This window comes from Channa argus, chromosome 14, assembly GCF_033026475.1.
Source record: "Channa argus isolate prfri chromosome 14, Channa argus male v1.0, whole genome shotgun sequence".
NCBI classification, from domain to species: domain Eukaryota; kingdom Metazoa; phylum Chordata; class Actinopteri; order Anabantiformes; family Channidae; genus Channa; species Channa argus.
In genome coordinates, this window is record NC_090210.1 from 9,780,759 (window position 1) to 9,797,247 (window position 16,489).

The following is a 16,489-nucleotide window of genomic DNA, read 5'->3' on the forward strand; positions in this document are numbered from 1 at the left end:
TTGTGCTTGAGATATTAATGAAAGTTGGTTTGGCTTCATGTAATCTCTGTCCTTGTGCTATTATATTGAAATTCATTCATCACAGCCCTCACGTTAACGGTCTCTGCATTAGGCCGCACCCAGACTGTGAATGGCTGGAAGTACAGTATATTGTATGTTATTGCACATTTGTGATTTATAAAGTAAGTAAATGTCGTCACTTTGTTTCTACCTCAAGTTGTTATGTTCCACTGTAAGGGATTAAAGCAGATTTAAATTTAACACGTGTGTTTGTGTGTGTCTCTCATAGCACTGTTAACGTGTCGTCCAGATGAGTTCCAGTGTGGTGATGGTTCCTGCATCCACGGCACCAAGCAGTGTAACAAGGTCTATGACTGTCTTGACCACAGCGACGAATCTGGCTGTGTCAACGGTGGGTTCACCTGTCATCTCTGGCTGCCAGGTTCTGTCGTTCTGTGCCTGACCATGTCTCCTCTTTTTTTATGCATCTGTCTGTTTGAATCTGTCTCCTTACTTGTTGTTTTTTCTGTCTCTGGCTTTTGCAAATATCTGCCTGTGCAGCACTGTTGATATCTTGTGACCCTGTAGTTGCTGAAAGTTATATTAGTTAAGTTATGTTAGTGGTGATATGGGGCTACAGGACCTGTGTTATCTGTGTTTTACCACAAAGCCTCCCAGTTGTATTTGTTGTATTTGTGCATATAAAGGGAGTTTATCCAGATAGGAGTTTTCACAACCCTCACTTCTTTAATGTGTGTTTTTTCCCTTGATGTAGCTTTTTAAGACAAAGAAACAAAGAAAAACTGTCTGCAACAGACAAACTTGATGAAATGGCTCTGTTCAGAAAAACACAACAAAGATTTAAAAAGATGAAACAAACTGCTAAATCAAGTTATAAATGTCACATACCAGCAGTCCTGCCATCTTTGTTAAGATAGCATTTATTTTATTTATTTAAAACCAGAGATTGTATTTGTTGGTGATGACTTTGTAGTTACTTGTATGATCTTTATCATTTATTTGTTCAAAACCTCTAGATTGTGCCTTCAATACACAAGTGGTAGTAGAAGAAAACCCCTGATGAGCAAAATTAGTACTTTAACATCCTTTAAAGCATCCCATTTGGGATTTCTGGGCATATATTATTGTTGAATGATTTCCTTTAATGACCACTGATGTTACATTCTGTGGATCCAGCACAGTGCTTGTTGGAAGCCAGTTTCATTACTTCTCTCTTCATACCGTGATGCATAATTTATCAGCTTAGTGCAAAATTATTTGGAGGAAATTAAGCCTTACCACTGTGAAACTGGACCAAATTAAAGTTCCATTTTTATTACACTGGGCTTTTTTATGTGGGATGATATGAATATCTGAGAGGGAAGCATTTTTTTTTGCAGTCACTTGTTTCATCTGAGCATTCAATAATTGGAAATTCAATTTGACTTCACACACTTCTTTAAGCACATGGAATCAATTTGCAAGACCCGATGCAAATACATATTCATGACGTTTATGATAATGATAAGAATGTTGTTCTACCTCCTGCCTTTTTATCACAGCCACCAAATGTGAGGGACCCCTGAAATTTCTGTGTAAGAACGGAGAGTGTATAGACAGCTCCAAGGTGTGTGACTCTGTCAAAGACTGCAAGGACCGATCAGATGAGCCCAAGAAAGAGTGTGGTAAGAGAGATTTTCCGCTCACAGTGGTTGTGCTCATCTGTCAGCTGTTAACAATAACTCTTTTACCCATGACACAAATAAAGTTTATTGCTTTTCATCTGCTTTGCTTCAAAGTAAAAGCTTTCCCCTCATTTCCCAGCTGTATGAAATGCTCAGCTGTAAAATTCTAGAGTCATTTATGATGTGTGTCAGCAGAGGTTTTGTTTTAGCTCTGTGCTGTAAGGGAGTATATACACTTCTTTTGTAAATGAATTCAACCAGTTAATGTAAAAGCTTGATCGTGTTTGCCATAACAAAATGCAACTACCTCCCTACTATTAACTTTCAAAGACATCAGAGGCACGCTTAAATTAGCAGTCCCTGCCTATCAGAAGTAGAGCATGCTTGTGCTAATTACCACTGAATAGTAGGAAATGTTTCGATTACTGTATGTCTCTGTTGGTCTCCCTTCCTTCCTGCACTCAACTTCATCTTTAAAATATTTATTCACAAAAAAATGAATGGGTGTGAATTTCTCTCTGTCTCGAACGGCTCTGTCATGACAGAGTGTGAAACAGACCTATACTGAAAAAAATGACGTTTCCTCCAAAGTGTCTATACTTGAATAGGGAAAAGTGACAGCTGGCAGAGGAGGTTTACCTTGAGACCGACACAGATATTCCAGAGAGTAGTTTCTGTCTTGTCTTCCTCAACTACCTTCATCTCTTCCTTGCTCTTTCCTTCAAGTCAGGTCTTGTTCTCAGCTCATTAAAAGCGTGTCCATTCACACCTAGCTCATCGCTCTGCTTGCTCAACCGTTTATATACAAGATGTTCCCCAACGGTAACACATGCCCAAAAAACAAACAAAAAACCAACGACAACAAAAAATGACAATTATACCCCCCGCAAAACAAAATCACACCTAAACGTACATAGATGTTCAATGTTATTGCATCTTATGCATCAGCTTTGCATCGGGCAGGATAAAAAGATTGCATTTCTCATTGTGCTCAAGTAAATGTCTTTCTGTTTCCCATCTCATTAGAAATAATTGCATATTATTGACTCATTATCTGGCACACCATTTATTTCTTAACTCTGCACCATCACATTCTGCTTTCACTGAGAGTTTATAGTACATAATGTGTTACCATGGTGAGAGAGGAAGAAAGATGGAGGTGGAATAAAGAAGAAGACATGTCCTTTTTGGCTGTGCATTGAGATATAAGACATGACCTCTAAACATGACTTTCCTTGGAAGCAGTCTGGGAAAAGCTGTTCATGGTTTCACACAGTTCCTCTCGTGGGGCTTCGTTACCAACCCAGCCCCTCTCAAAGAAATAGAAATAGGGGAGTCTTTTCTTCATTCTGCAGCTAATTCTCAACTGACAGACATAGTAGCAGGAGCTACTGTGAGAGGCACACTTCTGTCACCCATCCAGCTGAATTAGAGGGGAGAATTCAGCTCTGGTGGTTGCGATGAAATTCTGTTGGCACTTTCACAAAACAACGATAAGAACCGTCCCACAAAATTAACCTTCTGTTTTTCCTAATTTTGCTATGATTTACAAGAATTTGATACAAGACTATGATTTGCCTTGTTGTGTATCTGTGTAACTTCATCATGGATGAGGTGAGCTGCTCATGTTGGTTTTCAGCTGTCACCATATTGCTTATAGTGGGTCTACACTTTCCAGGAATGTCTATCAGTAATTTATTGCAAGAGTTAGGGTCTATTCCGTAAACATAACACTGTATTTAGTTGCTACATGATTCATTTGTTTCCCCCAATATTTTGTCAAAAACAATGGAAACAAACTGAGGAATATTGGACTTACGGTTATTAAGTGGCCAGAAAAAAAACTGTAAACACATACAAATGTTGGTCTTTATCTGTAAGACATCTCAGCATGCTCAGATTACTATAGCACAGTGAAAGCCAGCAGGGGGACAGTCACGCCTGGGTGCGAGTATTGAATTACCATGTTTAATATTTAACACATAATAACACATGATACACTACAGTGGCTCATTCAAAAATACACATGAAAAAATGTTTTTTAGGTATAGAAATGTGAATCTGGCTCACATTTGACCTGTTTAATTCAAACTCTTTACAAATTGTTTTACAACAGATATTTATTTTATATTTATGGGATCATATTCCACGATAAATAAATAAATGAGCCTCATTTGTCACACTTATTTAATTGTGCCCCCCATAAATAGTTTTAGGCTGCTGTTGATGCAAAAAGCAAAGCCTTTATGCTGCTTAATGAATTTCCTATAGTCATTTTAACTTACATTAACTTAGATAATAGGCTTTTTTTTGTTGTTGTTGTTCAAAACAAACATAGAGTAGTGCATCCGGAGGATTAGAAATATTTTATTTAGGCCTACATCCCTAAAAATGTAAAGAGGAGATTGAAACATTTACTCTAAAATTTCAGCTTGCAACTTCTTGCTCTCAGGCAATTTATAAGCACGTTGTGTGTGGCACAACTGAATCTTTGTGCCTCTGCCTTGTCAGCTGCTTTGACCTACTTTTAAATGAGAGTGGTTGTTTCAACATTTTTTTGTAGTTTCTTTCATTTCAAGGATGTGTTTACTTCCCAATTCACCCCGTCTGTTTAATTTAGATGCCCTTACTCACTCCTGTGATAGATCCTGTTGGGGCACCTCATAATCCCGGTCAAAGCATTGATCCTCTCTAAACGCACATATCATATCCCTGCAGATGGACCTGATTCTCAGTTTACTGTGCCTGTGTTATGTTATGTCTCTTTGATTCTTTTTGGAACATCTGATAATGATTCAGAAAGGGTGAAAAAGAGCTGAGTACAAGAGCTGGCATAAAAGGCAGAAGATCATGATATGTTCCAGACCTATTCATACACCTTTACTAAATATCTCTGGCTCTTCTCGCTTTCTCCCAGGGCTGAATGAGTGCATGATCAACAACGGCGGCTGCTCTCATGTCTGCATGGACCGACCGATTGGCTTTGAGTGTCAGTGCCCCATGGGCTACCAGCTGCTGGACAAAAAGACATGTGGAGGTAAATAAACAAACAGGTATTTCAGACAGATTAGATAGACTGACTGCTAACTAAATTAGTTTGACTCTGTGTGCACGTTTGTGTGTGTTTGGGCAGGTCTCAGCTTTCTAGCTGTCTGTATTTGTTTAGTGTGCCCAGCCTGTCACTTCCACTGAGAACCCAGCAAACACACACACACATACACACACACCTACACACACACACACACACACACACACACACACACACTTTCTCTCTCTCTCTCACTCACTCAGTCACTCACTCACTCACACTCTCTCACACACACACACACACACACACACACACTAGTATGTCCTTCACAAATTTCCCAATGCTTTTAACACTAATGTTTCCTCATCACACCCAAGGAAACTGCCTGAGATCTGATAGAAGCAAGAAGATCAGAGAACATTTACACACTCTGTCTCCCTGTCAGCTTTTTTCTTCTCAATGCCAACATTTCTGTCTTTTTTTATGCACTTACCATAAATGTGCATCTTTACTCACTTACTACTATTTGTTATTTTACTAAAAAGCATTGGTATATTTCTACTTCAGAAATTCAGTTGCTGCTCTAAATCTGGTGCAGCTCATGAAGGTGAATTAATCACTGTCTGCCTCTGTCTTTGAGTTGATTCTTCCCTCTCCTCCCTGCAGACATCGATGAGTGTGAGAACCCAGATGCTTGTAGCCAGATCTGCATCAACTACAAGGGGGATTTTAAATGCGAATGCTATGAAGGTTATGAGATGGACCCCGTCACTAAAACCTGCAAGGCAGAGGGTGAGTTATAAAGATCAATGAATGACAGTACGCCTCAGTGCAGAGTGGCTGAGGTGATACACTTGAAGGAAGTAGTTTCTAATCTGAGGATGAAAGAGGGATGCTGCAAGAACATAGCTCTGTTTAATCAGCCTCTTTAAAAATTCTGAGCTTAGAGGGGTTTTTTTTGTTCTGAGTTGAGGATGATTCGTACATTGTTTCATAAATGTACACACGTTCTTTATTTTATTCTAATGAAGTTGAATGTATAACTCAGTGTAAACTACATAGTTGCTGGCAAACTCATTTGATTTGTTTAGAAATGTTCACCTACGCTGCAAGTTTAAAAAGCTGCGTTGTACTGTTGCTAACAAGACATTTTCTCAGATATGGTGCTGCCTCATTAGTGCAATACTTCACTCTCACAGCTTTTGTAGCACAGTATCAAAACCCCTCATCCCATAATCATAAACATCTTTCTGCTGTTGGGTTCTTCTCATTGCTCTGCATTTGTTGGTGTACTTGGCATAATTGCTATACAGCAAAACGAAAAATGTCAACTATCACCTAGGCAACCACTAAGATTCTCCCACGGCAAGTCTGTCCTCCAGTGTCCGGTCCAATTAGACGGTTTCATGAGTAACAGACTGATGTGTCTAGCCATGCAGAACTCTTCAGGGGTACCTGGCTGAGTCACGGTGGGGGCTAATTACTTCAGTGTAATCTGGTTTCCTGTTAGACTTGCTGACAACAGTTGTCTGACTAGTGCAGAACAAAGTGAACTGCTAAGAGACCAGTTAATTTCCCGTGACCTCCAACAATGTCCAAGAGCTGTTAGCAAAACGATTTGAAAGAGGCCACTTTATATGTTTACACTTCATTTGCCCAAAAAATGTTCATTATTTAACTGGCACGAAACAGCGAGTCAGATGAAATGTGCTGATTTGGGCCCTTTGGCTGTCAAATGCTGTGATTTGATTTGCCTCAATTAAAATGAACTGATATCAAAGCTCAGCACTCACAGGCATGTGTGTGTGTGTTTTCACTGCTTTTGTGTATGGATTGTATCTGCCCTTCGCCTCTGTCCACACTTGTGTATTTCTCTGTGCATGGCTGCCCAGTGTGTTTGCTATCAGTTTCTCAGATCTGGGAGAGGCATATGTCTGGCTGTATGTCAGAAGCAGCCCAAGCAGAATCAAAGTGAATGCAGAAGTCCCCCCATTTGGTTTTGAAACAATAAAAACTATTTCTGCTGTGACAGCAGCAGGGGATTTTCCCCTTTAGAGGGGTTGGAAATGTGTGTCCAGCTTTTTAATCCTGAACAGCACTGTCATCATTTGGGCTTTTTTACTGGGAAAAGATGGAACATGCAGATAGAGGGAATGTTTAGGAATATGATACTACATTGAGGCTACCACACAGACTGTCAAAAGAGAAATGGAGGCAAGCGGGCCATTAATGAGAGAATTTGCAACTGCCATCCTATTACTACACCGTGTCAATAAGAGATATGCTCAATATAGATACTATAAGACAATGGTGGGCTGTAGCCAGAGTGATGAAACCTTCCATGCCAGCACCCACTGTATCCCACTTTCTTTTTTTCCACTAAGAGAATAAACACACAGGTGCGATAATAATAAAGCGTCTAAAGCTTCTATTCAGTTTTGGGTCTAATTAAAATGCATCCTGAGTGACCTTGTCACAGTTAAATGGCTCTAAATATAAGTATGGATCCACCCAAAATGAAACACACTGGCATGTAGGTGCTAAGTTGCATGAGGTTGTGTCCATGGATTATGGACACTTCAGCATAATTATAGCAAGACAAGGCTGATAAACATTGTACTTGTCTTCAAGGCAGTTTCTTTTCATTTTGTTCACAAATTCTCTTTCTCAAATGTTTTTTTTCTTTGCAGCTGTTCTGTGAATATTCACTGCTGTTTTCTTATCTCGATCTTATCAAGTAAAAATACATACAGTACAGTACATAGTGTTTTATTTATCCCTAGCAGTGGTCACAGTCCCCAAAATTAAATTTGAGCCGCTAACAGAAAATAAAATTCCAAGTGAGTAGATGAGTTGCATTCTGCCACCAGGTGAGACGTGCAACTTGTGGCTGCCCATCATACACATAACATAGGAATAAAACTAGAATTACTGCATCACTGTTGTATGCCTTCCTTTCAGGTTGCAGTTCACATGCGTGTCTCTCAAGCCTCCTAATCAGTTCATCCATGGGTTTGGTGCTACAAATGTGCAGCAGCACATTAAGCTGCGATGTTGTTTGGCACAGCGGTGAAATCTTGGTGTTATTACTGTTTCCTGACACACTGTCTTGGGACCAGGACATAAACATTTCGCTGCTGTGCTGAAAAGCCAATCTCGCCGTCTTATTGGCATCTCCGTTTCTTATGTTCTTCCTTTGCACCAGAGTGAGGCTGTAAATTTGGGGTTTAATTACTAATGCAAGTAGAGGTACAGCCCGTATTTCTTGTTTCATGTAAATCCAGACAATAAATTCTGTGAATAAAAAGTTAATAAAAGTTAATACCACTGCATAAAGGTTATTCAAAAAATAATTTTAATATACTGCACTTGCTGCTTAATTTGAAATAGATTGGTTGTGCCGGTACTGATGATCTGTAGAATTCCTGTATCAGAGTTGTTTTCTAATAGGCTCTTGGACCTTTCATCTAGCCCATTACCAAACTGTCAGAGCTGATTTGATCAGGCATTACTGAAGCACATCCCAGCTCCAGTGCATTCCTCTCACTAACAATGTATTTATGCTGCTTCAATCCCTTTTCATAAATTGACTTTGGTTGTAACATTTAGCTGGATGCACTTCACACTTCAACCTTTATTTCATACCCATTTCACAGTAAAAGAAGCCACTTGATTCCTGTGTTTTGTGTACAGGAAAAAGTCCTTACTTACTCTTTACCAACCGGCACGAGATCCGACGTATAGACCTGGTGAAGAGAGACTACAGCCAAGTGGTTTCCACCCAGAAAAATGCTGTGGCTCTGGATCTGGATGTGGCCAACAACCGTATCTTCTGGTGTGATCGCTTTCACCGGAAAATCTACAGGTAAACCACAACAGAATCCTGAGTTCAGAGGAGACACCAGATTAATATTTCTATAATTTTTTAAACAAAGTTTAAAGATCGATGTTTTTTTTTTTACTTAAAACAATTGCCGACTTAATTTTTCCAAGATTTGGCAGCAGCTAGCAAGCTTATTTATTCCTGTCTTTTCATGTGGGTGTACAAGGTACAAACAGTACAAAATGAGGGCAAACATTGCTCCATAGTGCTACAAGTAGTCAAAACCTCAACAGGTTACATTTACTTTAAAGGCTGTGTCTCAAAGATGTCTGACAATACAGGTGCGTTGTATTGAATTTATCTTTATGGACGTGACTTGTTTTCCTGAGTAATGCAATGGACTCCACAGTTTGCTTCTTGTTTTTATGTTGCATTTAAAACCTTTTGTAAATATGGCAAATTCCACATGTTTACCAGGGGAACATGCTTAAACTTTTGATATATATTTTAACCAAAGCACAGCGTTATTGAGGCTTTTTTTAATTCTTGGTAGGTTGTACATTGTTGCGCTCTCATGTGATTTCTGTCTGTTTGAGGTACTGAGTATCTGTTTGTTCATCCTGCTTTTACCTCACATAAATTCCACCTTTCCCAACTAATTTTTTCTCCCCTGAGTGTTTCATAAATGGAGCAGCGTGTTCTCTTTATAAAATGGATTTTAAGAGAGAAGATCTCTGGGGAAACTAAAATTGAAAGTCCTGTTTGGGTGCACAGCTGCCTGGCCCTTGCCTCACACCTTTGCCGGGGCCAAATCATTAGCGTGCAGGGCAGCGTCTGAGTGAGGCCCTGTCTATTCTGATAAGTGGTCCACCTAAGAAGGACGTTAACCACCACATGAACCTGCTTGGCACGTGGCCCAAGGCTACAGCTCACATACCAGTCCCACTGCAGTCACCCTGCAGCTCAGTGGAGAATGGAGCATTAATGTAGACATCAGTCACAGAGATACATAATCTGTAGGGTTCCGCTTGTCCTGTGATTGTCCTGGATATGTTCATACATGTACACACATTTTATCATATGAATTTAGCATTAAAAACGTTCATTTTCACCTACCTAAAATGTAAAAGCTCTTAATTGCATCATCATTCTTTTCATTATTCTGCGTTATTGGTAGATTTGTGTTTACTCCTGTGATTCTACATTACTACTTAACACATTTTTTAAAAGGTTGTAAAAAGTCAATATTTTACAATAATAAATCTTTTTCTGCTACCGTGTATTAATATTAAGAATATTGTATACAGCCACATTACCACAATATTAGACGCACCAGACTGTCAACAACTCTATGCTTCCCATAGATTTTGCAGTAATAGCTGGCTTGCTGTAGTTTATCCTCTACATATTCTCCTCCACTCATAATACACCCCCCCAATCCCCCGTTACCTTTCTTCACATACAGTGCCTTCATCCATGAAGCCAATGACCCCTCCCAGCAGGTGCCACTGGTTGATTTATTCCTGAAGACCCCTGTGGGCCTGGCTCTGGACTGGCTCCAACACAACCTTTACTGGACTGACTCTGGAGACAAATCCATTTCTGTGGCGTCAGTGGATGGCACTAAGAGACGTGTCCTCATCAACACTGACCTTAGTGAACCCAGAGCTATAGCACTGCATCCCCACCACGGGTAAAGTCTTTTTGTTTGTGCATGAATTTACATGAAAATATGCAGTGTGTCAGCATAAAATGTTATGAGTTTATATGGGTTACCCTCCTCCACAGCTGTTCTCTATACACTGCACTGATCTTTCTTTCCTAAATTATAATATTAAAGATGATGGTTGTTGACTTCAGATAAAGATTTGTTAAGTGATTTCAGCCTGTGACTTAGAAATTCACTAACCACAATCCTCTGCTGGGACTACAACTAATGAAAAACTTAAAAGAACTCTTGTAACTGTACAACCAGAGTAACAAGCCTTTGACCCATTTAGCATCCTGACTCAATATGTTTTTAGAAATTTTGCCCTAGATGATCGTTCCTAATTTGGGAAGCTTTATGCATTTTTTGGTTCCTCTGCAGCTTTTGTGCTTCTGGTTCTCAAATCCAGATGAAAACAAACAAGCTCAAAAGTAAACGAAGTTGAAGTGGAACATAGCCCAAACAGACAGACACACACAGTGAGAGTTTCTGCCCATTACAGACCCACTCAGTCCAGATACTTTTAATTATGGTCTATATTTTAGGAAATCCAGGTTGGATATTTTCCACTCATGTCCTTATCACATGTCATATCTGGAAGATTTATTGTCTCGTGACTGACAAAGACAGGTGACAGGTACTTCAAAATATAATTGAAATATGGTCAAACTTAATTTGGATGTTCTTTATTATGATTCAAATAATAAGCCTATAAAATATCTGGATTACATGAGCAGTTTTTAGTGGTACAGCTTTTATCACCTCATTTTCAAAGCGCAAAAAATATGGAAGTGGGGCTAAACTGGTTTTACTACTGAAAAGCACATTTTATTTGCCAAAAAATTGTTTCAGAGCATTAATAATAAATAATCCAAACAAGAATTATGCACAATACAATACTTGAACAATGGAACAATATTATTTTCCCTTTCTTTGCTGAACACAGCAGCCCTACACGAGCTCTCTATAATAAAACAATAAAGTTTCCTTTCGTTGTTCAATTCAGCTTCATGTACTGGTCAGACTGGGGCGCGCGAGCCAAGATAGAGAAAGCTGGGATGAATGGAGTAGACCGACAGGTGTTGGTGGCCGATAACATCGAATGGCCCAATGGTATCACGCTAGGTAAAAACTGTGCTATATTTTACACTTACTGTATCTGCCACTTTTTGCACGTTGCTAAATAAGCCTGAAGCACATCACATTAAATGAAGCTAATGCATGCAGTCTCATTTTGGTAAAAGGTCAAAGGTACTGTTATGATTTTAGTTAATGTTTAATGGTAATGGAAAAAATAGATTTATGAAGCTATCACTGTTGCTTTGAAATGATAGTTGAAGCAGTTTGCAACTTACAGATGTACACAATAAAACTTTCTGGTGTGTAATTGTGAGAATCTGACATTTTAAAGTGTAATCCATATCACCTAAAGGAATGTTTTGGTCAGAGTGCAAGAGTGCTTACCAACAAGACAATCAATTTCTACTCAGCTTGGGAAAGTCCTCTTTATATATCTGTGTTTGTGTGCATGTCTCAGATGTAGACAACAGACGTCTGTACTGGGTGGATTCAAAACTGCATATTATTGCCAGTGTGGACCTGAATGGAGCTCACCGCAGAACACATATATCATCTGCAGAGAGACTGGGACACCCCTATGCCCTGGCTGTTTTTGAGGTGTGTTTTTATGTGTTATAGGTTTTTCGTGTTGTAACACACTTGAATTGAACTGGCAGTTTATAATGCTATTTTGTGTGTGCGCCCTTGCGTATAGGCTGTTTTCTCTTTTGGGATGGACAAGCTGAGCATACCAAACAGAAAACGGCTATAAAAAAGTATAGAGCAGCCTATAGCACACACCCATTGCTTTTGGTCATCAGCCAGCCTCTCTGTGTGTCACACGTAAGGCTCGTAGGAGAACTTAAATCTGTTTTGGTGCCAAGCTGTCCTGCAAATCTGCTGCCTCATGGTTTCTATGTTGATTATCTTGCCTGTAACAAATTTAAACAGTTGAAATCCCTGTGTTCAGTATGGATGTCCAAGTTGTCATTTAATAAGAGTGGTATATGATTTCAAATCTGTGAAATTGCAGATTACACATTGCAGCTTCTTCAGGCTCCCTTATTCCATAACCAGCAAGAGGTGTGTGTTTTTAAAGCTCCCTGTAATTCTTGATACCCTATGATCAGTAGCAGACTGCATTGCTCAAAGATTTGAATTTCTAAACGTCTTCAAGAGCTACAAGCAAGTCCAGTTGCCACTGAACACAGCACCGTGTGTATAAACTTATAACTATAAACTGTATAAACATTTTTTTTTCTATGTAGTGTCGTACAATTTTCATTTTCTGGTATAATTTTTGAATACTATCATATTGCTTAGCCAGTCTCAGTTTGAGATAACATTTGGTTTGGCCCACATATTCAGGGCTACATAGGCATCAAGACGTATAATACATGCGTCATCTTGCACTTTTTTGTGATTTTGTCTGCCCGCTTCTAACACGGGTCTGGTATATCCTGGTTATTTCAGTGGCAGATATCTCCTAGTAAGTTTGGGAGGCACTGACATTACCCTTGTGCCGTGTTTCTCTGTGGAACTCCTCTCAAAGGGGAACAGCTCTCAGTGGGAACAGAGATACATATTTTATTCACAGGCAGACCAGATTTTACAAGCACGGACTTCTTATCTACTTTGGTTAAAATTAATGCACATTTAGTATTCTGAAGGGTTATGTAGCAAGTAAAAAAAAAACAAGACTAGTAGCAAGAGAGCACCCACTCTAAAACTCTGAAAGACTGATGTGGAAAGGGCAAACTTATGGATTCTAAAATTTGTAAGAAACCTTTTTTTTTTTTTTTGCAGAGTGTACCTAAACTCAAATCTAAACTACTATTTTTGTTGAGTGACCTTATCTAGTATTATTGACTATTGTTTATGTGCTATAATTTAATGCATAATTGGGTATCTGGTATGTAAAATTTCAGTATTTAGTAACTATAAATGTACAAACAATATCAAAGCACAACAAATGTTTAGTTATGTATCACTTAAAAAAAGGAAATTGGATCATTACATTCCACCACTGATATAATGTTCTCAAATTTTGTCCACATCTTTACAAAAAGAAGTTCTAATACAGGAACAGTAAGCAGGCCAAAGTATAACCTTAAGCATCTGTACTGGTAGTCCTGCTTGCAGTAGATTGTGATAAATCCCCTCTGGTGTACTACCTAATCGATTCAGGTCTCCTCTACTGTCTGCCCTGTTGTGACTACAAGGTGACCTTCTCGTTCATGATGTTTAACACACACCAGCTCAGGGTTATTGAATGGGTCTTGTTGTAGTGTACATCACATTACCAAGTCTTTCTGACTCATTGAGATGACAGACACAAAAACACACTAACACCCTGACGTGACGATGCCTATTGTCTCCTCACACACTGGAGATTAGCCTGTAGTTTCTAAGGCAACAGCAAAAAACTGGCTGCTCCTGTCTAAATCAGTCTTATTAAATGGCTGAGGGAGTAAATTTGGAAAATATAGAAAACAAATCAATTCATAAACAACAAGCTTGGTTAAAATTTGGCTTTGTGCTGCTACACTTTGATCTAAATAGGATGTGTTTTAATTATTTGTGATCTAATGCTGTAACAAACCACAAAGGGTATAGAAGAGACTTAAGAAATAAAGCTATTAATTTATTTTGAATCTTTAATGAAAGTTATGGCTCCATTAGTTATGATCCTGCTGATTACTGTTGCATCGTGGGCCAATTGAATGGATGTCTTTTGTACAGTATTTACCATTAAACCTTCATACACATTTCCTTGATTCATCCCATCATTACCTTTACAGCAGTAATACAATTAACATCCTCTCTCCTACTAAATGTCGAATTAGTGTTTATAAGTACACATTTCACTTAAGCACATTTTCTCTGTATTACTTTACTTTTCCTCTGAGAAATTAGACTTTTGAGCATGAACCCAGCATAACTTAGCCCTGTGTAATCTCACTCCCCATGCATCTTTTGTCCCTTTCATGGTTCGTTCTAGTCAGAAGTTTTATTTTTATTGTTTGCATTCATCCACTTTCTGTCACCTGACATTAAAGTACAGTTTCTCTCTCTCTAATGTTGAAGGATTTATATTCATGACTTTCAGAATTTGAATTGCTTTATCAGCAGTATCATACTGCACACAAAAGACCAGTGGTTAATGTACTTAGGAACAAATAAGGAAGAACTTAATAGTTCATAATTATCTCTCATGTTCTTGAAAGCCATCAAAATAGACCAGAACTGAATTGCTGTTTGTTCAAAAGACAATGTTTTTCCTGTTTTGCAGGATCGTATCTACTGGACGGACCGAGACAAGGCAGCCGTCTTTATGGCCAACAGGCTGACCAGTCAAGACATCCACACCCTGGCTGAAAACCTCAACGACCCCCATGACATTGTGGTCTTCCACCAGCTACGACAGCCACAAGGTTTGTTCACAAAATGTGTTGGAAGACATTGCGTTTGTGTCTTCAAGTCTTTTTGACATGACGTCACACTTTCCTCAATTTGACTTTGTGAGCTGAATCACATCTCTGTGACCAGGGCTCATCTGTGGGTCCATGTTGACCCAGGCACATGAATAAGTGATTGTGAAGCTTGTGACTGTGGTAGAGTGATCAAAGCTGTGGGAGCAGCAGCACTTTGACACATCTGTCAAACCCCTGCCTCTAACCTGGTTGTCTCTGATGGGACAATCTAGATTTGAGTTGAACTGAACAGAGAACTTAATCATGAATATGATGGTTGTGTATTTCTTTACTTGTCTGTCTGTTTTAATATCTGTCACTGACTACTTGTCTTTTCTTATTCATACCTCCCAGTGCATAGTCCATGCCCATTTATATTTTAATCTTTCATTCTTTTTTCATTTCATCATCTTTACAGTTCAGTCTTCATATGTTATTGTCTCTGAGTTTGTAATTGAACAGTACTTGAACACAGTGGAGTTTTACCTTGCCCACTAGAATTTAATCAGTACTTATATTACTCATATATTTGGCAAGTTACCAAACTCTTTTTTTTTTAATTTAAATTACAACAAAGTAATGGAATTTGTTTAAAGGGAAATGGCCAATAAACTCTCTTTAAATATTTAAATAACCATAACTGTGTAAATCTCTTCTGTTTCTCGCTGTCTCCAGGCCCAGACAGCTGTAACATGGGCAGTGTAGCTAATGGAGGCTGTGAGTACTTGTGTCTTAAGGCTCCACAGATCACAGAACACTCACCCAAATACACCTGTGCCTGCCCTGATGGACAAGACCTGGGGCCCGATATGAGGGGCTGTGTGCCAGGTGAGTCTGATTATCAGTGGTAATTGGGAATGTTTAGTACCTAAAAGAATTTGTTGGGCAGAGTGCCACAGCGCTTACTGTGCACTTAACCAGATTCTGCTATACTTAATTAAGCTTTTATAATTGTAGAATTGAGTGTTATCGGAGGTGGATCTTCAGGGATTGTGGGCAGTAGACTTTTAGGCTGGTGTTGACAAATGTTGTATTGCAAATGTGTCCTTTAGAAAAGAATAGTAGTAAAATTAAAAAATGTATATCTTCTGCATACCTTCTATCTATATATAATTTAATATTAAAGTATAGACTTTGGCAACTGTCAATAAGTCAGTTGTTTAAAACCTCATTTCCAGGGCCTTTAAAAATGCAACAAAAACTTATTTCCTTGAGGTTTCTTCTGTACTCTTCCTTTCGTTGTACAGCACCAAGAAATGACATGACACCTGCATCACCACCTCCCCCTGGTTTTACACCCGGCACCAGATTGACCGTTGCTGAGGATTACTCTCCCCCCTCCGGTGGAGTATCACAGGCTGATGCAGCTCCCCACTTGACCACAGCTCCCTCTGGTGCCCCAGAGCCCCTCACACCCACCAGCACGCTCAAGACTTTGTCATCACAGGAGTCGAAAGCACTGGGCTCCCACTCTACAGCCACCACTATGGTCATCTCCACAACCACTGCAGGTGACAGCAGCGTCTCACAACATTGTAAGTGGGCTTTAATTTCAAAATGATGTTTCAGATGTGTGTTTCAGATCTTTCCCACTGTAATGATAGGATTAAAGTGAGTTATCTTCAAGACTCAAAAACCACACAGCACTAATTTTCAACAGAAGTGATGGATGGTACCTGGTTGCCTAGAAAATGTTATCTTCATAAATTGTGT

The 16,489-nt window shown here is 39.1% G+C and overlaps 1 protein-coding gene across 2 annotated transcripts in view; it reads left to right on the forward strand.

Annotated features, from left to right (window-relative positions):
* LOC137098387 (low-density lipoprotein receptor-related protein 8-like) overlaps positions 1-16,489 on the forward strand; it is a 69,149-nt gene that overhangs the window by 48,457 nt on the left and 4,203 nt on the right. For both annotated transcript variants that reach the window (XM_067474597.1, XM_067474598.1), the window contains exons 6-16: positions 290-412; positions 1,563-1,685; positions 4,603-4,722; positions 5,380-5,505; positions 8,407-8,578; positions 10,002-10,229; positions 11,251-11,369; positions 11,782-11,921; positions 14,596-14,737; positions 15,452-15,604; positions 16,024-16,311. In XM_067474597.1, coding sequence (XP_067330698.1) covers positions 290-412; positions 1,563-1,685; positions 4,603-4,722; positions 5,380-5,505; positions 8,407-8,578; positions 10,002-10,229; positions 11,251-11,369; positions 11,782-11,921; positions 14,596-14,737; positions 15,452-15,604; positions 16,024-16,311 — 1,734 coding nt within the window. The remainder of the gene's footprint in view (positions 1-289; positions 413-1,562; positions 1,686-4,602; positions 4,723-5,379; positions 5,506-8,406; positions 8,579-10,001; positions 10,230-11,250; positions 11,370-11,781; positions 11,922-14,595; positions 14,738-15,451; positions 15,605-16,023; positions 16,312-16,489) is intronic.